General features: G+C 45.0%; 1 protein-coding gene across 1 annotated transcript in view; it reads right to left on the bottom strand.

Annotated features, from left to right (window-relative positions):
- ANKS6 (ankyrin repeat and sterile alpha motif domain containing 6) overlaps window positions 1-22456 on the bottom strand; it is a 1232679-nt gene that overhangs the window by 199680 nt on the left and 1010543 nt on the right. Inside the window, exon 14 of the mRNA XM_044064590.1 lies at window positions 10630-10697. Within this exon, the coding sequence (XP_043920525.1) occupies window positions 10630-10697 (68 nt within the window). The remainder of the gene's footprint in view (window positions 1-10629; window positions 10698-22456) is intronic.

Raw genomic sequence — 22456 nt, 5'->3', positions numbered from 1 at the left:
GGACCAGATTGACAACCTTTTCCATTTATCCTGATATAGTTTTCTGGTAGATGGTTTATGAGAGGCCAGAATGATGTCTCGAACAGGCGAGGAGAAATTAGCTTGCCTGGCAACTAATGGAAGTGGAGAAGCCAAGCAGTCAGCTTGAGACTGGACAGATTTGGGTGACTTAGCCCTTGGGGGTGAGTAATCAGATCTGGTAGAGGGTCCAGAATCCATGGCTGGTATATTAGGTGAGGCTGAAGAAAGGGGAACCAAACTTGGCAAGGCCAAAACGGAGCTATGAGGATCACCTTGCTTTTCAACCGAAGAGCTTTCTTTAGAAATTGAGGAATCAGGGGAATGGGAGGATAAGCATAAAGGAGCATCCCTCGGTGACCCCCCCCCTCCAGGGGAAGTAGGGCAAAATAGCTTCTGCACTTGTTGTAAGATGGGGAAGCAAAGAGGTCACAGCAAGGCTGGCCCCTGACTGACAGACTTGTTTAAGCTGCTGAGATCCAAAATGGGTCTCCAGTCCCCTGTCTTTTTTGGCACCAAAACGTATCTTGAGTAGAATCTGGATCCATGTTGGTCTGGTGGGACTGGTTGGATGACTCTTTTGAGACAGCTTTATTACCTCTGAAGCTGCTTCTTCCCTTTGACTGGATGGAAAGTCAGGAAGTTTTCTTGGAAGGTTTGGCTGACAAGAAAGGGGAATGGTGTAACCTCTGGAGATGATACTCTGCCCCAATGATCGGTAGTGATGGTTTGTCAGGCAGCTTGGTGCAGACAGAAATGAACCCCGACTGCTTCCAGAGGTAAGCAATCGGATTGCTCCTCAGGAGCACTGATAAGGCTTATCCAGAGAAGGAGTCTCTGGAGCCGTGGTTGTGAGGACCCCCTCAGCCTCTGTAGGGGCGTCTTCCGGAATTGTTACCCCCTCTGCCCCTGGGGGTATCATCACCACACCATGTGCGGCATGGAATGTACCCTGAGATTTTTTATGCCACATTTTTCCACTCCTCCTCGCCACCTCGGGTTGAGGGACCACTCGTGAGGCATGAGGATGCATCTGCTCAATTTATCTGCAATCACGTTGGAGCTCCCCGGGATATGCGTTGCTGTCAGAAAGCAGTTGGAAGCTATCGCCTACTGCCAAATTCTCATGGCTTCTCGACATAAAGGGTAGAACTCGGTTCCTCCTTGTTTGTTGATATACCATACCACTGACATTGTCTGAGTGAATCGCAGCTGTCCTAGAAGGGAGAGCCGAATGAAAGGCCTGCAATGCTAAGAGCACAGCTCTCAGTTCCAGCACACTGATATGCAGGTGGCCCTCTGAGGTGGACCATGTGCCTTGGACTGTCTTCCCCTGGAAATGCCCCCCCTCACCTGATAAGGGAAGCATCCGCAGTTACGATGGCTCTGGGCTGAGGGGGTTATAATGGACGACTCCAAAGTTCTACGTCTGGTGTCATCCATCAAAGGAGGTTCGAATAACCAACTCCTGCAAACAGAATCTGGTAATGGAGGGGGTGATAGTTTGGGAACCATTGACAAAGGAGGAGCCATTGCAGGATCCACATATGCAGCTTTGCTAGAGACACTATCGGGATTGAAGTTGCCATAGAACCTACGGCCTGGAAAATTTCACTTGCTGAGATTTTTGTTTGGGGGAGTATCACTTGTAGCGGAAACCTCAAACGGAGGAGTCTGTGAACTGGTAGTGATACTTGACAGGACCGAGTATTGAACACTGCTCCAGTGAACTCTATTCGTTGTGTAGGAGTAAGGTTTGACTTCTCCTAATGTATCGTTATTCCCAACAATTTTGCCAGAGAGTGTATAATGCAGTGCTGTTACCAGAAGGTGCCTGGTGGGGGCAGTGAGGAGCTAGTCATCCAGATATAGAAACAGAATCCTTGAAATCTCAAGTGAGCTGTGACCACTGCCATACACTTCATAAACACTCTGGGGGCTGTAGAGAGACTGAATGGCAGGGCGAGAAATTGATAATGACTAGCCCTAGCCGGAAGCTTAGCAGACTCCTGGAGCGTTTGTTCATTTTGATGTGGTAATACGCATCCTGGAGATCTATCAAGCAGATCTAATCACCTTCCCTTAAAAAAGGGAGAATGGATTGAACTGTGGCCATTCGGAATTTGGTTTGGGTGACGGACTTGTTTAAGCTGCTGATATCCAAAATGGGTCTCCAGTCCCCTGTCTTTTTTGGCACCAAAAAGTATCTTGAGTAGAATCTGGATCCGTGTTGGTCTGGTGGGACTGGTTGGATGACTCTTTTTTGAGTCAGCTTTATTACCTCTGAAGATGCTTCTTCCCCTTTGACTGGGTGGAAAGTCAGGAAGTTTTCTTGGAAGGTTTGGCTGACAAGAAAGGGGAATGTTGTAACCTCTGGTGATGATACTCTGTCCCAACGATTGGTAGTAATGGATTGTCAGGCAGCTTGGTGCAGACAGAAACGAACCCCGACTGCTTCCAGAGGTAAGCAATCGGGTTGCTCCTCAGGAGCACTGATAAAGCTATCCAGAGAAAGAGTCTCTGGAGCCTTGGTTGTGAGGACCCCCTCAGCCTTTGTAGGGGAGTCTTCCAGAACTGTTACCCCCTCTGCCCCTGGGGGTATCATCACCACGTGCGGCACGGAATGTACCCTGAGATTTTTTGTGTCACATTTTTCCACTCCTCTGATTACTGGAGAAGGTACGTTGAGGAATGGAAAAACATGGGCCTATGGCAGACGAGGTCTTTCCATCTTGCTCGCACATGGCTAGAGTGTCCTTTACTCTGGAACCAAAAAGGAACAAAGCTTCAATGGGAGCATTCAGAAAGGAAGACTTAAAGGGGTCCGCGAGGTCACAAATGCGCATCCATGCATGACGCGTCATGACAATGCCTGAACCAGCTGCTCTAGCTGCCCCATCAGTCGCATGTGAAAACAACCTCATGGACGAGTTGGATAGTGATTCCAGGATTGCGAGCTGTGGGGCCACTTTGTCCCTGACCTCGTTAGACAACTGTCCTGTGAGAGTCCCAGAGAGTTCGGAGATAAAGTCCCTCTGGAGCCTTGTAAAATGTGCCAAATAGTTCAGGGACTGCATATCAAAGGTCCCTGATGCAAAAACATGCTTCCCAAGTCTGTCCACTGCCCAGGACTCCATTGTTGGGCGGATGGACAGTGGAACTTTCCTCAGCCAAGTCCTTCTTCAAGGCCGCCGCCACCACCATAGTATCGACTGTTAACCCTTTGGACCAATGGGGGTTCTCCTCGGGAGGGAAAGAATTTTGTCTGGTCTCCAAAGGATTGCCTCAATGGAATCAGGGTTCTTCCATGTGCACTGTGCGACGAGATGGACCGGTTCGTCGGCAGGCGGGGTCACCCAAGGGGTAGAAGGCCGGGCACAGAAAGCCTACAGGAACACAGACTCCTCAGACAAAGGGTTGGAGGGCTTCCAGTCACCTCTCTGCTTAAGTATTTCTAGGATGTCTCCTGCACCGCCTCTCTGCTTAAGTATTTCCAGGATGTCTCCGCAGGAGACATCATCAGGAGGAGACCGAGGGGACCCTTCACCATCATCGTAATCCATGTCTTCAGTTAAGGACTCCTCGGGTGAGTCCACGTGCTTCCTCTTGTACGTCTTCTTCCGAGAGGCCTCCTCAGTGGGGGTCTCTGAGAACTTGGAAGAGTGAGTATACTGAATTGGGGTGCCCTGTGCCTTTCCTGCCCAGTGTCCCGGGAAGGTGGTCTGTGACAGCTGTAGCTCAGGGGGCGAATACTGGGGTTCCGATTTCTGGAGAGTGCTGCCAGAAGCAAGAGCCCTCTCAATCGCTTGGAAGGCAGGCCCGCCCGAAAAGGGATGGGAGCCCAGAACCAAGACAGACAACCTCGGGACCAGGGTGTCACTCCGCTCCAACGAGCCTGCCCCCACGGGTGGAGCCTCAAGCAGGATTAGTGCAGATGCAGCTATCGATACAGAGGATGGAACAGAGGAGAAAGATGGCTCCATGCCACAGGTCAAATCGCCTGGACTGGTTCTGCAGGGGTAGACTCGGAGCCGGAGTGAGATGCACTGCCAAGGTGGTGGGTTCCAAGAAGGATGTCGGAGCAGAGGGGTTTGGAACCGGGATGGTTGAAGGAGGTGTGTAAGATGGAGTCTGTGGATAAGTGAACCCAAATCCTGCAAGTGGATGGGTCTTAGGAATGTGGGTATCCCCCTGGCTAACAGCAGCTGGTCCACAAGATGCACCACATCGTGTTCAGACAGGCTCCTGGTGGATCTAGTGGATACTCCGGATGGAGAGACAGGATGTTCAATGAAAGGGCTATAGGCTTGGCCCAGAAAAGGATCTACGGAAGGGAAGTATCGAGTCTGTGGTGCAAGGTCTGTCGGCACCAAGGTCTCAAGTTTTGAGACCGGTTGTAGAGGAGACAATTCCAGAGAAGTCGGTACAGCGCTCGGTGCCGAAGTGTCACTTGGAGACGAAATGGTCAGTTCCAAAAAGGTTGAAGGTGTGCCCTGAGCTGAGGTGGCTGCAGGTGCCGAAGTCATAACAGCTGAAGTAAGGTCTATGATCTGTGTTGGAGGCAGGACCGGCCGAAACTGGCGCCGGTATCGAAGATTTCGAGGTGCTCCGAGCCGAGGAAGACAGAGCCGTAGAGGCAGAGTTATGCTCAGAGGACAACTTTGGGACCTTAGATTTTACAGGCTTATCCTGATCACCCAGTGGTGAGGAGGGAACAGAGTGGTACCTCTTTTTGTCTTTAAAAGGAGGGGTTGAGACCTCCATCACAGAAATGACCTCTGAAAATGGAGACTTGAGTAACCCCTTCAGAATTAATTTATTCTTGCGCTCATTAAGAATGTGTTAAGAGAAACTCTGACAAATGTCACACAGAGGCTGCACCGAAAGGTGGGGCACTCCCAAACAGTACACACAGTCATCGTGAAAATCACTATTAGGTAACTTGCCATTACAAGAAGCAAAATGCTTAAAACCTGAAGTAACCTTCTTATCCGACATGTCTGAAAGAGACACTACAGGCCAACAGTAAAATCCAGTTAATCAAACAATGTTCAAGGTAGTCACAATTAGCAATACAGATGTGCAAAGAAGAAACAGAACACTTTACTGAAACTAAAGCCAATAGAAGAAACAAGAAAGACAATACTATCAATGGTATTGAAGGAATAACACAAGGGTAAGGGAGAAAGGCCTTACCAACAATGGTACTTAAAAGTTTACCAATGGTAATACGGGTAGAGCAGAGAGGAAAAAATAAGATCAGACAGAAGAAAACAGTCTGTAAATACTAATCACTCAATAAAATATAAACACTTATAGAGATTTTCACAGAAATGTCAAATAAAGTTCCACTTAGCGGAGATCTCGGCTGAATCGCGGCTTTACAGCTATGCAGCAAACAAGATCTGAGGTGACAGGGAAAATGGCATTCTGGGTAGGGACTTAGCTTGAGAGTTTTTTTTGGCTGGCATGAGCTTGGTAAAGAGGCTGACTCTGTTCCGAGGGCTCGGAACCGAATCTATCAGTGATGAATGGAAAGAAGATTAACAACTCGGAGCTACAATATATAACATTAAGTATCCTGTTTTTTGTTTATATTGTTCTTTATTTCTTTGTTGTTTACACCTTGTTGTTTGTTTATTTCTGTACTTATTTTGTTTCACTTGAAAGAAAGTTACTGTTTTTTGCATTTAAGTTACCTTACCTGGCACTTGCTCACTAAAGCAATTATATAAGTCAGCTCGCACTACACCCTCCCTTGAGTACCTTGTTCTTAAAGGAGCATGTCCAAAGGTTCTCCTCTCAGGTCCAGCTGGTGAATCTAGAATCTTGAGGCAATGTTACAACTGCCTCATTTACACAGACAACCCTCCTCCTCCCAAATTCCAACACATGAGAGATGCAACCACATAGCCAAACTGGAGGATAAGCTCTCTCAACTCAGTACTGGCGTAACCAGTCAGGAGTAGAAGGAAACAATTCCAGTCTCACAAAGACCTACCGCGAACCAAGCACATAAACACACAAAAACATACTCCGAGGCTCTAAATAAAAATCTGCCTAAGCAGCAGAGAACTCCAAAGCAGGCAACCCGTGCAACACCACAAGCCAGTGTGCCAAACAGTCAAACACACCTGATAATAGGTGATACACTGATGTCCCGCTCACCAGGCTGCTGCCTGAGCACTCAGGTCACTCCAAAGGCAAGTACAAATATGCATTGTCCATGCTGGTGTGAATGACCTACCTCCCATGAAAAGAGACTCCCAGACCGGTATGACCCTGACCTTGAGTAGCATCTTACCCTCACCAAGAATGATGCCACAATATGAAGACAAGATGATCAATTTCAACAATTGACTTAAGTGTTGGTGTCATTCAGATCCAATGCCTGTCAGCCTGGGATGACATGCTCAAAAGCCACGATGCTTCGTTAGGGACGGCTTGCACCTGTCACCCCTGGGCTTCGGACTTGCTACCCCATAGTGCCTTTTGGGCAAGGCTCAAAGACAAACCCACTATAAGAGCAATGCTCCTCAACGCCAGAAGTTAATAAGGGAAGATGACTAAAGTAATGCCTCTCCTTAGCATGGAGCAGTCCTCCATCTGGAGCTTAACAGAAACCTTGGTTCTGGCAGAACAGCACCCTAGCACTACCCGGTTATACTCACACTGGCACTTTTCGCCTATAAACATGTACTCAATTCCAACTCAGGAGGGGAGTATCAATAGGAGTCAAAGATACTCCACACCTCCAGGTATCAATATGGATCAAAGATCGAGCATCAGTTGTGTAACTAACTGTGGGTAGCTGTTTTCCAGTTTATACCTTGCTACAGACCACCTCCCTGGCCACAGAACCCCAATTTGGCCTCCCCCATATACTGGAAATATGAAACCCTCTCCAAACACCATTATATTGGGCTTACTTCAACTACTCAAACTTAGACTGGGAGCATTACTCTAGCCCAACACCCAGGCCCAAAGAACATTGTAGAACTGAGTAAACCTGGAACAAAGCTGTGAACTTGTTACCACTCCCACAAGAGGGGAAAATACTGAGACCATCGGGTCACCAACATGGGGACACATGCTCCAGACCAGAAGGCAGATGGGGCACTATAAGACGCACCAAATCCAATCTCATCCTGGTAGATCATCCTGACCCCAATTCCACTGCCCAGAAAAAAACCAGTGAAAACTTTCTAAAGCAAAAGTGAACGCTTCTCCGGCTTGAGTGAAATCCGCCAAAGCCCCCGGTCGCAACACTGCTCAGACTGCAGAGAAGGGCATAACGCATTCTATGTAAAACCTTCAGAATGCATGGGATCATGCAATCCCAAAAAAAACCAAGACAAACAAATCCCAAGGCAGACCCAGGCCCCCAGCCAACAGGCAAACTATACAATAGAAAACCATGCCACTACAATGATGAGCAAAATCAAAAAAGGGAAGGCATCTAGCAAAGTTTTAAAAAAAACTACACTCACTCATAAATCGGAAACTACAAAAACTCGAGAGAAAAAATTAACAGGACACTAAGGATAATCACAAGGCTTTTAGAGTTGTTAGAAAAACCAAGGCTCCCAGATATGTTCAGAACAAATTACAAAAAAAAAAATATACCGGAGCCCACAGACACCAAAAACATCAAAAGGTTCAGGTTCAGTGCAAACTTCTCTCCCCACCAAAAGGGCAATATCTATATACCAAGACCCGCCCCCCTGACATGCTCAGGCAAGAGCCTTGTCCAACCATGACTCTCCAGACCATGGGGACCAGATGGTGTCCTCGGCTGGGCGGCCGCACATATGGAAACTCCTGAGCTAAACCAAACATAAAACTACTGTAACTCAGAAGCCTTACTACAGGGATATGTACCCCTGTTCAATCATACAGCAACAGTGGTACGCCTCCACAAAGGTGGTGCTCAACGGATCCTGGAAACTATCACTCCCATGTTTCCCACTAGCTTCCTGAAAAAATTGCGGCGATCAGCTATGGGACCCCCATAATTAAAGCCACATTTGGGACCTTGCTGGACACCATGCATCACTCCTTTTTTCACCTGTTGGGCTAAGCAAGAACCTGCCTCTGCTGATTGGAACCATTCCTTTGAAATGTCACTAAGGCCATTGACGACACAGAAGGTGTTCCACACAGCCTACCTGGACTCAAAAGCCTTCTCGGGATAATACCCCACTGGCATTATAGATGCTCACCAGCCTAAATATAAACTCCCCAAATCACCAGATGGGACAAAACCCGAGTTCCAAGGAACAGGACCAAACTAGAATTGCCAAGAACCCACATGACTCCAATCCAGGAGCATGAAGGCCCCATTGCCTTTACCTGACCTCACAGTTCGGTGCTCATTTCTCGGAAGGACTGCCAACACGGAGGATCGGGCTGGACTGTTCGCGAGGACTGTGAAAACTGGGCTGATAATCACCCAAACAGCCTCTCCAAGCGTCTCCAAAACACAAGCATAGAAACAAAGAGACAACTGGAAACAGAGTCCATGGCTTCAAAAACGCCAAAAAAGTGTAGCATAAAAGTTGGCAAAACAGTGCTTCACAAATTACCATATCCATTAATTAAGTACAGAAGAAGTCATGAGGGGACCTGGGACCAAGTGATAGCAATTCTCATTTGACAAAATCCACGCGGGCCAAAGTAAGGAAAACATTTTATATAGCTCCACCTAATCATGAAGGATTCACATCTAATCATGGAGGGTTCATCCTCTCTTTACTCATCCCTCATCTCCCCTCATCCTGAGCACGCCCTTCTTTGGGACAATGCCACCAGACACCAGACCTTACCAGAAACCTGCAAGTACCTCACCAAGAAAGTCCCTACCTCTGAGACAGATGCCATATGCTGCCCGGGGTTTAAAGAAACTCCAAATTAAACTCATGGCCAGCCGCCTGCTGGCTTTGCATGCACTGCCTGAGCGACAAGCGCCCTCCCACCAAAGCCATGTCACACAGGAATTGTGGAAATGCTAAATCCCATCAGCCACGCTCAGAGCTACGCTGAAGAGACTTGTACTGAAATAAATAGATATGCTGGAGGGACAGATTCATAACAACAGAGTCTTCCTCTCTTCAAAAATAGAAGTCCATCCCTAGTAGGGCAAAGTCCCACATTATTCTCTCTCAAGAGGAATCTTGATGAGTGGATGGGAGATCATAGGTTTACCCGGCTCACACTTAAGTCACTGTTAGAGTTAGAGGCACAGTATACTAACTTCAAAAAAGGCATAGCAAAAAATTAATTTAAAATGTGTATTAAAAGCCTACACACTCTCTACAGGGTTATAAAATGCCCTAGGGCAGATAGCCTAGTATGAACCTATGAACCTATGAACATCAGACTGTTAGTTATCAGAAATGCCATACAGTTTAGTGATGTGAAGTACCTTCTTCTCACCAACATTAAAATAAAGTTATATCTAAGATGACAAGCCATTTAGCTGTAACACTGTCACTTGCCTCACACAGTCTGCATGGTGTATATTTGAATGTACCAGGCATCCTTTTCTGTTGTATGAAATTATCCAGTTTACTATTTTGTTTTAAATAATGTTTTGACCCCATTCATCCTTACCTCTGTTATCAATAGAAACTATTCCTTATTATCCCATTCATTACTACTGAACCCCTATCATCAGAGGGTAGTATGAGAGAGAGGAAGGCAACAGCAAGGTATGAACAGTCACCCAGCTGGGGCGAAGGTGATTTTTCTCTATGATCCTAATAACTCCCTTTATTAGCAGAAAGCTAGGTGCAAAACTACTGTACTTCATATACATGCATGTTCCTGCACACCTGAGATGCCAGAGTGTAAGCATGCTATTTGACAAACTCAGACTTGATAAGCTCATGCTCCCCAGAGTTACTCCAGGTGCAGCATTTATAGCTGGGACTCTTCCAATTTGCTCATCTCAAGATGTGTGAAAGCACAAACTCCCCATGGTTTGCCAACATGATGTCTCCCTGGATGGCTCACAACTGGTGGATCTACACAAATTCAGTGAACAAAGATGTGATGCCTTTTATTGACCAACATAGGTTTTGCAGTGAAACTGCAAAACCTTTGTTGGTCCAACAAAAGGTATTCTATCACATCTGTATTCCAGTGTCTGTGTTTTCTGCTAGTGGACTAACACAGCATTTATTTTTTCCTCCCTAGTGGATCTGCAGATTTTCCATTGCTTGAGAATGAATCGGCATGAGTCTAGTTGTGGACGGCTTAATGGTCAGCAGCCAAAAAAGTAAAACAATCTGGTGGGAAAACTGATGGCAGTCTAATAAAACAACATGCTAGTATTACAGAATACATTAGAGAGGCATATGCACATCATTCTGGACATTTTTAAACTTGGAAATACTTTGGATTTCAGTTTTGGAAAAGTAGAATCTCCGCAAGCTCACAAAATAAAGTATAAATAGAAAACCATTACACTAACTTCACATGTTGCAAGATGATGATGCAGGTGTAGATTCTGATAAAACACCTCTCAAACCTGCAGCAGATTTATAAGGTTGGTGAGCAGCCATTCTGGACTGTGGTGAGAAATAAAAGGAAAGCATGCAACATCCCTACCTCCTGCTCTTCAAAAATAGGCTGGTACTTTTCCAGTGATAGCTTTTTCAGGATTCCAGTGAGCTCATCTTCAAAAGAAAACAAAAAACAAAATACCAAAGTAAGCTTATAATGTCAAAAAAACTTGGTTTACTTCACATATATAAATCATGTCAGACTACAAGCAAACGGGGCTCCTAAACAAAATCCCACAGTATAAAATACTTTACATTTATGATATAAATTTACACAGCTGTTCACTTTTCTTTCCAAGTTGAGCAGAAATGAGCAACGGTGACAACCTTGATCTAAGCCACATCTTTTTAAGGCATCTTTATTAAATGATCACATTTTGCTAGATGAGTTTACATACACTAACAGAAAATGAAAACAAATCTTAACAGCTCCCACTGCTATCATGAAGTAGAATACATACAGCAAATGAAAATTAAAAAGAAAACCTAACATGACAATTTGCTCAATTACTGCTTTCCATTAAACTTCACTGCTCTGTCTGAGGCTCCTACAAATTAAATTTCTGTGGCAACAGGAAGGAGCAAATTTCAAAGATCATGCCACCAGCTCTTTTATCTCCTTAACGATATTCAAAACATCCATTATAGCTGGTATATATTTAGATTTTCACTTTCTAGTAACTGATTTTTTGGTAGCTTACAGCATTAAACATAGTGAAGCCTTACCACATCTAAACAATTTAGATTCTATATCCCAGCCTTAACATTTCTGTAAAAGTACTCTGGCAAATTTAAAATCTGCTAACTCATTACATTTCTGCAAAATATATTCCAAATTGCCTATCTTTTCCTCCATGAAATCTCTAGCATTTCTATCTACCCTAGGAAAAATGATTTGAAGTTTACTTGGGATACAAAAATACCTACACAAACAATACTATGCAAAAATCCTAAACCTTCTGGCCTTGGTTGCATTAATCTTGCTTCCTCAGAAATATGGGTATTGCTGACCCAATTATTCACAAATGAGTACAAAAGTTTACTACTATAGCCTTTGTTTTATCTTCATTTATTTTATACACTGAAAATACATGAAACTGTCTCAGAATATTCCAAATATCTTTCTGTGGATTCATGTGCAAAATAATATCTGTAAATAAAACTAACTTTTCTTAACTACCACACCAGTTATATTCTTGAATTTCTGAATCGCTTATTTTCTTTTTTTAGCAGCTCTAGATATAAAGCCAGTAAAAGGGGCAAAGAGGGCATCCTTGGCTGGTACCACTGCTCAAACACAACCTGTCAGAGTGTATTCCTTCAACTTTAATTCTTGCCTCCAACCCTTCAAATATACTGATAAACCAAATTAACCCTATTATTCAACCACTGAATGAAAATTATACCACTGGCCTACTAATAAAAGTTACCCTGACTCTACTGATTTGTCTACATTAAAACTCACCAATAACAGTAGAGTTTTCTTACACTCCAGTTGTGTCTGGATCATCATAGCTGTATTAATGTTGTCAAATGTTTGCCTCCACTCCACAAAACCACACTGATCCATATCAATTAATTTTGGTTAAAATCTTTATTTAAAGAAGAGAATTGCAAACACTTTTATAACCATGGTTTGAGATTGAAATGGGTCAATAAACATTTGGATCTGAAGTGTCTTTACCCACGTTGCATAATGAAGCTACCACAGCATTTTTCCAAGATACTCGTACCGCCCACTCCTTTTAGAACATTGCTAAACAGACTTCATTTTTATCACTTTCTTCTCTCCTAACTTCCAAATTCTCTCAACTTCCAGATTTCTACAGAATTAATGACTGCTCCTCTTGATTACAGATTGTTTTTATTTCATTTCTTTCTAACTTAACTATTAACTGTTGAGCCTAATATTTTTCTAACCTTGGTATTAAGTCTTTCTTAAATATTTCCATTTGTGCCATTTCTTAGTTTTCTTACTCCTCTGCTTTATTCAAATTTTTAGAAAATTTCCAAAATATCTCCAAGACCTCTAATTAAGATCTTCTTGTTATTAGCATCCTTGATTGGCTTCAACTCTTAATACTTGCTGTTGCCTAAGTCACTGTGCTAAGAGTTTTCACCTTCTAGAGTTATCAAAATAACTGTATAACAGTAATTTTTTCAACAGTCATGCATGTTATCCAAATACTCTTGTTATTTTTCCTTTAGCAGACAGCAGGTGCAAATATTCTTGTCCTGAGAGATGCACCTTCTACAATACCATAACATTTGTTAACCCCACTAAATACTGCCAATCAAGTCTTTTCTATCTTACTTTCTCTGTTACTTCTACCATGTTTTAAACTCCATTTTCATTTCATCACATTAACTAGCTAGCCCTTTCTTAATCAATTTCTATATTTTTAGAGCAAACCATATCCAGTATCCATTCCTTAAATTCTTTTCTTTAACAGATAACTAGGGCAACATACATGTCTCATTTACATCATCATGCTGCATCTTTATCTTAAACTTTTTGGTGGATGATCTAAGTTACTGGACGAATCTTAATGCTTTCAATTAAATACACATGTTCCTTTAAGATGCAACTTATAGCCATCTTAACCCCATTGCTTTACAGAATAACATATGAATTCTGTCTGAGCTTCTGCTACTGAATTCACATCTTCTATACTAAACACTAATATACTTCAGAAATGTACCATATGTTGTTATACTTCACTTCAAGGTCCCAAGATGCATGCTCAATATTGCAAATCAAGTTCCAGTCCCCACCGAGAAGAATATTCCCTGCTCAGAGATAATTTCTCCCCAAATTCTCCTAAGCTCCACAGTAGCAAATTTAAATGGAATATAATAAATACATGGCATTGTAATCATACTCCCCTGCCATTAACCCATTAATATCATAAATTTACCATTCTTGACATATTACCTCTATTCTATCACTACCAGAGTCCCTCTTACAATCAGTATCACTCCCGTAGTCTTGTGTCTATGATAATTTACTGAATGCCCACCCTAAAATCAATTATTTGCCTAACTTACATGCTCATTTCACAGGTTCATAGGTGTGTACTAGGCTAATGGTCCTGGGGCCTTTACAAGCCTGCCCATAGAATTAACCTGGCATAGTGCCACCCGACCTTAGTTCCCAGTGCCTCTATCGAGTGGAGCCACTGGAGTTATCCCTGGGGTGAATTTTCTGCTTCCCATCCACTCATCAGGATTTCTCTTGAAGAGGGTCAGCCAGGTGCTCTGCTTGACATGTATGGGAAGTCTGTTCCATAGCATGGGTAGTCTCTGGGGTATGAACCTGTCCCTCCAGCATGTTCTGTTAAATGTGGTAATGAGGTTGATGTCTCTGGAGCATGTGGTGCGGAGGGATTGGGATTTCTTTAGACCTAACATTTCTAACAGAGCTGGGTCAGACATGGCTTTGTAAGTCAAGCAGAGATCGCCTCTAAGTAGGCGATATGAGACAGAGAACAGTTGGAGTTTTTTGAGTCTGTCCATAAAGGGCAAGTGCTTAAGGTCTAGGATCCTCTTTGTGAGGTATTTTTGCGGCCTCTCCAGTTGTTGCAGGTGTCTAGTGAGGTACATGCCAATGGGGGCATTGTACTCGATGATTGACCTAATGAGGGAAGAGTAGAGGAAGACAATGACCTCTTTCTTCCTTGATGCAAAACCCATAGTAATGAGATGTTGCACACAGACGGACTTTCTGACCACAAAGACAATGTGGTAATCAAAAGAGAGGTTGCTGTCAACCTGTGTTCCAAGATCTCTTGTAATGCCTTCTGTGTTCAGTGGACTACTATCAATGTGGTAATTCATGGGAACCGGGTTTTTCCCAAGGAGGATAATGACACATTTTTTGGCAATGAGCTTAAGGCCATAGTTGTTGGTCTCAGTGAGGCCATTCTGTAGGATGTCAACATCACTTGGGGAGTTAATAATAGCTCCCAACTCACAGTCGTCTGGGAACTTTGTCAGCCAGAGTTCCTTCGTGTTGGCCTGGACTTCAGAGAAGTAGATAAACAGGAGAGGACCCAGGACCGAACCCTGTGGGACTCCACTCATGACTAGTCGGCAGTCTGACTTGGAGTCAGCTACTTTCACACTGTGGGTTCTATCTGTGAGCTAATTTGCAACCCACCTAGTGATACAGGGGTTGATGCCAAGCTTAGTGAGTTTTTCTATGATTCCTGAGTGGGGAATTGTATCAAAAGCCTTGGCCAGGTCAAGGTAGGCTGTATTAACCACCTTGCCTTCATCCACAGCTCTGGTGACTGACTCAAAGAAATCGACCAAGTTGAGCAGGCATGATCTACCCTTCACAAAACCAAACTGTGTGGGATCCAGAGTTTGGAGATTCCCTATATCCTTGTTTATTAGGTCCATGATGACGCATTCCATAGCTTTACATATCAGACTATTCAGGCTAATGGGGCGATAGTTCCCAGGGTCTGTAGTCGTTCCTCCTTTGTGGAGAGAGATGACTGTAGCAGTGCGTCATTTGGTAGGGACAAAACTTGAGGTGAGGCTGTGACTGAAAAGGGCACACAGGTGAGGTGCCAGTTCACTCTGTAGTTCAAGTAGAGCATAACCAGGGATATTGTCAGGTCCCATAGAATCTGTATTCTTGGCCTTGGACAGTGCTGTTTTAACCCGTGCAGCAGTAATACTGGGTGCCTGACAATCTACTGGTATTGTGATTGGTCCTTGGGGGGGGGGGGGTAAAGCTGGCACTGAATCTGTCGGCCAGTATACTGGCAATATCTGTTGGCTTGGTATAAAAGGTACCATTGTGCAGTAGCTCAAAACAAATCTGGGTATTGCCATGGAGATTCTTTATGTAACTACAGAAGGCCTTGTAGTTTTCTTTACTATCTGCTGCAATTCTGTTTTCATAGCTAGCTTTAGATGATTTGTTGAGGGATCTCAGCTTTTTGCTGAGGCTGATAAGGGAGTTTTTCCAGTCTTGGGACTTCACCTTATTCCACATTAGTTTCTTCCTTCTGTTGCAGAGTTTGTTTATGGCAGGGAACCACCACATTGGCTTCGTTTTTTTGGAGGAGAGCGTCTTGGTTCTAATGGGTATGGGGAGATCCATGCATCTGTGTACGTGTTCGTACAGTGCATTGGTGTAAGACTCTGCGGCCATGCAACTATTCTCCATTTGCATGGGTGCCGTGATGTTAGCCACCTCTGTTTTTAGGAGCTTTGGAGAGGTTTTCAAGATGGTTACCTTTGCGGGGGTGGGTTGGGGTGGGAGGGATGTGGACTTCCAAGGTGATTAGTTTGTGGTCAGATCTAACTAGGGAGGAGCTGACTAATGGCATAGAGCAACGGTCGCCCATATTAGTAATGACCAGGTGAAGTATGTTGCTACCTCTAATGGGGTTAAGAACGAGCTGGTCTAGGGCATTGGAATTAATGAACTCCAGGAAACGTTGGGCAAGTGCACTGGTACATGATTAGTTTACCCAGTTAATGGAGGGGTAGTTGAAGTCGCCTAGTAAGAGAGTGTTAGATTGGACCCTAATATTCTCCAGGGTGCTTAGAAACGTGGGGTGTGAATCTTGGGACATGGTTGGGGACCTATAGCAGGTTACGACTTGAATCGCTGTCTTACCCAATGTTAGCTATATCTGACGTATCTCTGACATGTTATGTTGGGATACCAGTCTGGAGGTGTGCGCATCCTTTATGAATATGGAAACACCACCACCTTTGGAGCTTCGGTCCAAGTTCTGGGGCCGAAAGGTGTGGCTTGAGTAATAGCCTGGTAGTGCAGGGGTGCTTTCTGCTGCCTTGAACCAGGTCTCTGTTACAGCACAAATGTCGATGTTCTCCATTTTAAGGAGTGCTTCGAGCGAGTGCATTTTGAGATTTAGACTTCTAGCATTGAGCAGCATGACCCTCAAATTGCATTTGTTTGTAGTTGTTACAGTGATAATTTGGTCTTTGGAACACCGCATTAAAAAAGGCACTATAGCGGTTGCAAGAGCCTTGGCCAGTATCCAGAAGCCCAGGGGTGACAGATGCAGGCCATCTATGGCAAAGCATTTAGGTCTGTCAATCATGTCATCCCAGGCAGACAGATACTGGATCCCCATAAAATGACACCAGAAACTTAGCAAATTGTTGAAATCAATCTTTTTCTGCTTGTACTGTGGTATCATTCTGGATGATGGTAGGATGCTGCTCAGGGCTAGGGTCATACCTGCCTGGGCTAAATAATCCGAGAGCTCCTCCATGTCTCTTTTCATGTAGTCCAGGAAGGTACGTCTCAGGTCATTCACACCCACATGTACAATGACAGAGTCATATTGTACCTGTTGTTGAGGGACCTGAATGCGTGCATTATGTGGCGGATCCTGGCACCTGACAAGCAGATGACTTTTACTTTCTCCTTATTCAACCTAGTGAGTGGGACATCAGTGTGCCTCACTATCGAGTCACCTATGACTAGTGTGCTGAGCATGCTGTTTTGCCTTAGGGGCTTTGGTTGAGTGGCACACTGTTTAGGAGAGTTGTGCGTCTTGTGATTAGTGCTGTGTTGTGATGGTAGATTTTTATTGAGAGCCTCCACAATGGTGGGTGTGTGGTTTGTGTATTTATATGTGAAGGAATTGCTGGTGTGTGTTCTGGAAGGCTGTGTTCCATGTGGTGTGGTGCGGTGCAAGTGTTGACCAGCTATTCCGGTCTTGGCTGGAGAGTGCGTGACTTCTAATTTGGATATATAAGTGCATCTCTCATAAGTGTTGGAAGAGGAGAGGCTTGTAAGTGTACATGAGGCAGTTGTTACATTGCCTCAGGAAGCCCAAGTTCAACAGGTTAACAGGAGAAAGCACAGGGAACTGACCTTTAGACATGCCTGGAGGGGTGGGCACTGATAATAAGTACTGGATCTGTTTCCTTGTAGAACGTTTAGTGCCGATAGCACTTTTGTTTGCAACAGTAATTGCTACAAGAAGTCTGGTAAAGTGCAGGAGAGGAGAGAACTAGTAGATATAAGGGAAAAATTGAAGAGCAGACTCTGGCACCGCTCAGAAGCTTACAAACAGTCCTGGACACGGCTAGTCTGTATCTGGACTACACTAGTTACAGGAAAGGTGGGAAACAAGCGCAAATGTGGGCTTTTAAACTGGAAAGTTGAGAGAGATGGAAAAACTATCCAAATGGCCAATAAACGCAGGACGTCTCAAATCCAACCAAGAATGAAGGCGAAATAGACAACTTAACATCTACAATGTCTAGGCCAGGAACCACTCCTCTTTTGGTAGATAGGCTACCTAATGCTTACCACTCCCACTAATAAGCTAGAAGGCTTCCCTCCAACACAGAAAGGCTTGGGGGCTCAGGAGTTTACAAACAGTCTTGGATACAGCAAATCTGTATCTGGACTAGACTAGCTACAGGAAAGGGGGGAAACAAGTGCAAATGTGGGCTTTTAAATCAGGAAGTTGAGAGAGATGGAAAAACTGCCCAAGCGGTCAATAAAAAGAAGTTATGTACCTACCATAACGTTCCATGTTAGTTGTCTTCTTCTCGCCTTCTTTCTTGCTGGTTGGGTTCGGAGCCAATCCTCAGCTCCGACTCGACCATCTTCAAAAGCTCGAGGGCTGCTTACTGGCTCGAGGCCCCCCTATATTCCATGATGCCTGGTGCTAGATACACAGATCTCATTTGGTAAGTCTAACTGCAGACATAATAATAAAGGAATCCTATCCTAGAATGCATAAATCCTACTGGAGAGACTAGTCAGAAAGGAATAGCCAGAGAAGGCTCAGCCAGTGAAAAATCAAGAGGAACTCTTCTCGGTCCACTAGGATAGGAGGATGGAGGGTGGGGCGCAAGAAAGAAGGCGAGAAGAAGACAACTAACATGGAACGTTATGGTAGGTACATAACTTCTTTATGTTAAGTTGTCTATCTCACCTTCATTCTTGCTGGTTGGGACAGCGTCACTAGCATCTAAAGTCCTGGGTGGCTCATCGGAAAAGACTCTTCAGAACAGTGGAACCAAAATCAGCTCTGCTCCTGGAAACCAAATCCAACTTGTAATGCAAAATGAAAGTATGGGTTGTACGTAGCCGCAGCACAAATAGATTCCATGGGCAACATAGCCTGAAAGGCCACCAAAGTGGCTAAAGCTCTGGTGGAGTGACCTTTTGGTTTAACTGGCAATTCTTTATTCCTCAGTTGATATATGAATGTGATGATAGAAGTCAACCACCTGGATAAGGTTACTTTGGAGACTGGAAGACCTTGTTTACCGACTGCATAAGACAGGAAAAGTTGGTCCGATTTTTTAATGTCCTTAGTTCTATGCAAATAAAAGCGTAGTTGCCTGTGAACATCTAACTGATGCAACTTATATTCCGATCTGTTAAGAGTGGTTAGGAAAAAACACAGGAAGGTCTATGGACTGATTCAAGTTACTCTCTGAAGAGACCTTAGGAAGGAAGGAAGGATTAGTCCTCAGAGCAACCCTGTCATTGTGGAACATGAGGTACGGAGGACGGATAAAAAGAGCCTGAAGTTCCGAAACTCTTCTGGCTGAAGTAATAGCTACCAGAAAAAGGGTTTTCCAAGATAAGAACTTCAAGGAACAAGAAGCTGCAGGTTCGAAAGGGGGCAAAATTAGAGAAGCTAAAATCAAATTTAGATCCCATGGTGGTGGAGGATCTCTCACTGGGGGCCTGAGCAGAATGGTTCATTTGAGAAAGGCTTTACATAGCTTATGAGACATGATATTGTTTTCCGACAAGCCAATGTGAAAATTTGAAATTGCAGCTAACTGAACTCTAATTGTAGCGGAAGCGGACCCAGCATGGAAGAGTTCCGCAAGAAATTCCAAGATGTGGTGTACAGGGGCTGAAAAGGGGTCCATACTTTTAGCCTCTGCCCATGAAGAAAAACGTTTCCACTTACTAGCGTAAGTTTTTCTAGTCGTAAACTTGTGTGATGACAAAATGATTTTGCGCACAGAGGGAGAGATATCTGGAAGCCTGGCTAAAGTTGAAATTGGAGCAACCAAGCAGTGAGCTGGAGAGATCGTAGAGTTTGGTGCAGCCCGCCCGACTGATGAATCAGAAGGTCTGGAACTAGGTCCAGAGTCCAAGGCTGCTCGAGAAGATGGCAATGCAGGAACGGGAACCATATTTGTCGAGGCCAGTAAGGAGCAATGAGGATCATTTTGCAGCCCAATACGGTAGCTTTCTGTATTAGCTTCGGGATTAGGGGAAAAGGAAGGAATGCATAAAGAAGTCCCTGAGGCCAATCCTGGACTAAAGCATCTCTGGGGGAATGCCCGGGAAGTGGAAGGAGAGAGAAGAAATTGCTGCACTTGCTGTTGAAGGGAGTTGCAGAAAGGTCGCAGCAAGGTTGGCCCCATTTGCGGAAAATTTGGTCTGCAACTACCTGATTCAGAGACCACTCGTGAGGCATGAGAATTGCTCTGCTCAGCCTGTCTGCTATGACATTGGACCTCCCAGGGATGTGCGTTGCAATCATAAACCGTTGGGAAGAGATCACCCACTGCCAGAGTCTGAGTGCTTCTCGACATAGGGGGTAGGACCTGGTTCCGCCCTGCTTGTTGATGTACCACACTACAGACGTATTGTCTGTTTGAATTGCAATGGTCCCGGTAGGAAAAGAGTCCTGAAGAGCCTGCAACGCTAAGAGCACGGCCCTCATCTCCAAGACATTTATATGCAAATGGTACTCGTGAGGTTGCCATGTGCCTTGGACTGTTCTGCCCTGATAATGCCCCCCCCCACACCTGATCAGGGAGGCGTCCGTGGTCACCGTAGCAACTGGAGGTGGGAGTACAAATGGTCTGCCGTGGGACACTGATGTGGAGACCCATCCACCATGCAAGGTGCTTCTTGCATGCTTGTGTGATCATAATCATGTACGACATGGGAAGCTGCTGGAAGGACCATTGGGTGAAAAGAAGCCACTGGAGAATCCTCATGTGAAAACGAGCTAGAGGGACAAGTATGATTGCTGCTGCCATGAGACCCAGAGTTTGGAGGACAAACCTGGCTTGAATTCTTTTGCATGCTAATAAAATCTTCACATGCTGGTGAAACACTAATACCCTGTGTGGTGGGCGGCTCGCTGACATGTCTTTGGTATTTAAATTTGCGCCTATAGAGGTGATAGATTGACAGGGCGACAATGCAGACTTTTCAAAATTTATTGTGATACCTAACCTGGAGCAAGTGTTGATAGTGCAGTCTCTGGCTCGCAGAAGGTGATGCCTGGTGGTAGCAGTGAGGAGCCAGTCGTCTAGATATGGAAACACCTGGAATCCTTGCCGTCTCAGGTGAGCGGTAACTACTGCCATACATTTGGTGAGCACCCTGGGGGCTTAGGTGAGACCAAAGGGCAGAGCTCTGAACTGATAATGGCTGGCTCCCAGCCGGAAGCGAAGGAATCTTCTGGAGCGTCTGTCCATTTTGATGTAGTAGTACGCGTCCTGAAGATCTATAGAGCACATCCAATTGTCCTGACCCAGGTAGGGCAAAATGGACTGTAGCGTGACCATCCGGAACTTCGTTCTTTGTACAGACCTGTTCAGTCTGCTGAGATCCAGAATGGGTCTCCAGTCCCCTGTCTTTTTTGGTACCAAAAAAAACCTTGAGTAAATTCTGGATCCTTGTTGGTCTACTGGGACTTGCTGGATGGCCCTTTTTCTTAGCAGTTTTGAGACTTCTTGAACTGCTTGGTCCCTTAGATTGGGTGGAACGTCTGGAAGGGACTTGGGGGTGCGAACGAAGGGAATTCAGAAGCCTCCGGATATAATGGACTGTACCCATTTGTCTGGTGTTATGTCTTGCCAGGCTCTTGGGTACAGCGATAATCTTCCCCCGACTGCCTCCAGAGGTGGGCAGCTGGGCAACCCTTCAGGGATACTGGAAGGGCTTCTCAGAGACGAATTCTCTGCTGCCCTGATTTTGCGGACCATCTCTGCCATGAGGGCGGCGTCTATTATTGTTCCCTCCTCTGTCCCTGGATTGGAACTCACCACATGTGTCTGGCAAGGCTCCCTGGGATTTCCGGAACCACATCTTTCCACTCTTCTGACCCTTGGGATATGGTCTGAAAGGAGTGGAAAAACGGACTCCTACGGCAGAGAGAGTCTTGCCTTCCTGCTCACACCTGGTAAGGGTATCCTTCACCTGTGATCCAAAGAGAGAGAGGAACCATCAAAAGGGGTGTTGGTGAAAGATGCTCTGAAAGGTTCCGCAAAATTATATAGCCGCATCCAAGCGTGCCTCCTTAGGGCAACGCCTGTGCCTGCAGCTCTACTCGCACCATTGGCTGCATACAAAATGAGCCGCATAGAGGAGTTTACCACTGAATGAAGAGTCGCCAGCTGGGAGGCTGCCTTAGCCTGGGCCCCCTCAGCTGATGGATCTTGGAGGGTATCTCCAAGCTCGTTCAGGTGATCCCTCTGAAGATGGGTAAAGTGGCACAGATAATTCAGGGACCTCATGGAAAAGGTCGCTGAAGAGAACATCCGCTTCCCATATCTGTCCATCGTCCTGGACTCCTGGGGACACCCCAATACCCATGGCATTGTAATCAAACTCCCCTGCCATTAACCCATTAATATCATAGATGTACCATTCTTGACATGTTACCCCTATTCTATCACTACCAGAGTCCCTCTTACAATCAGTATCACTCCCGCAGTCTTGTGTCTATGATAATTTACTGAATGCCCACCCTAAAATCAATTATTTGCCTAACTTACATGCTCATTTCACAGGTTCATAGGCGTGTACTAGGCTAATGGTCCTGGGGCCTTTACAAGCCTGCCCATAGAATTACCCTGGCATAGTGCCACCCGAC

Source organism: Protopterus annectens, chromosome 3.part0 (assembly GCF_019279795.1).
Source record: "Protopterus annectens isolate FY-2018-M chromosome 3.part0, PAN1.0, whole genome shotgun sequence".
In the NCBI taxonomy this organism is placed as follows: domain Eukaryota; kingdom Metazoa; phylum Chordata; order Ceratodontiformes; family Protopteridae; genus Protopterus; species Protopterus annectens.
This window is presented reverse-complemented; position numbering and strand designations above follow the sequence as displayed.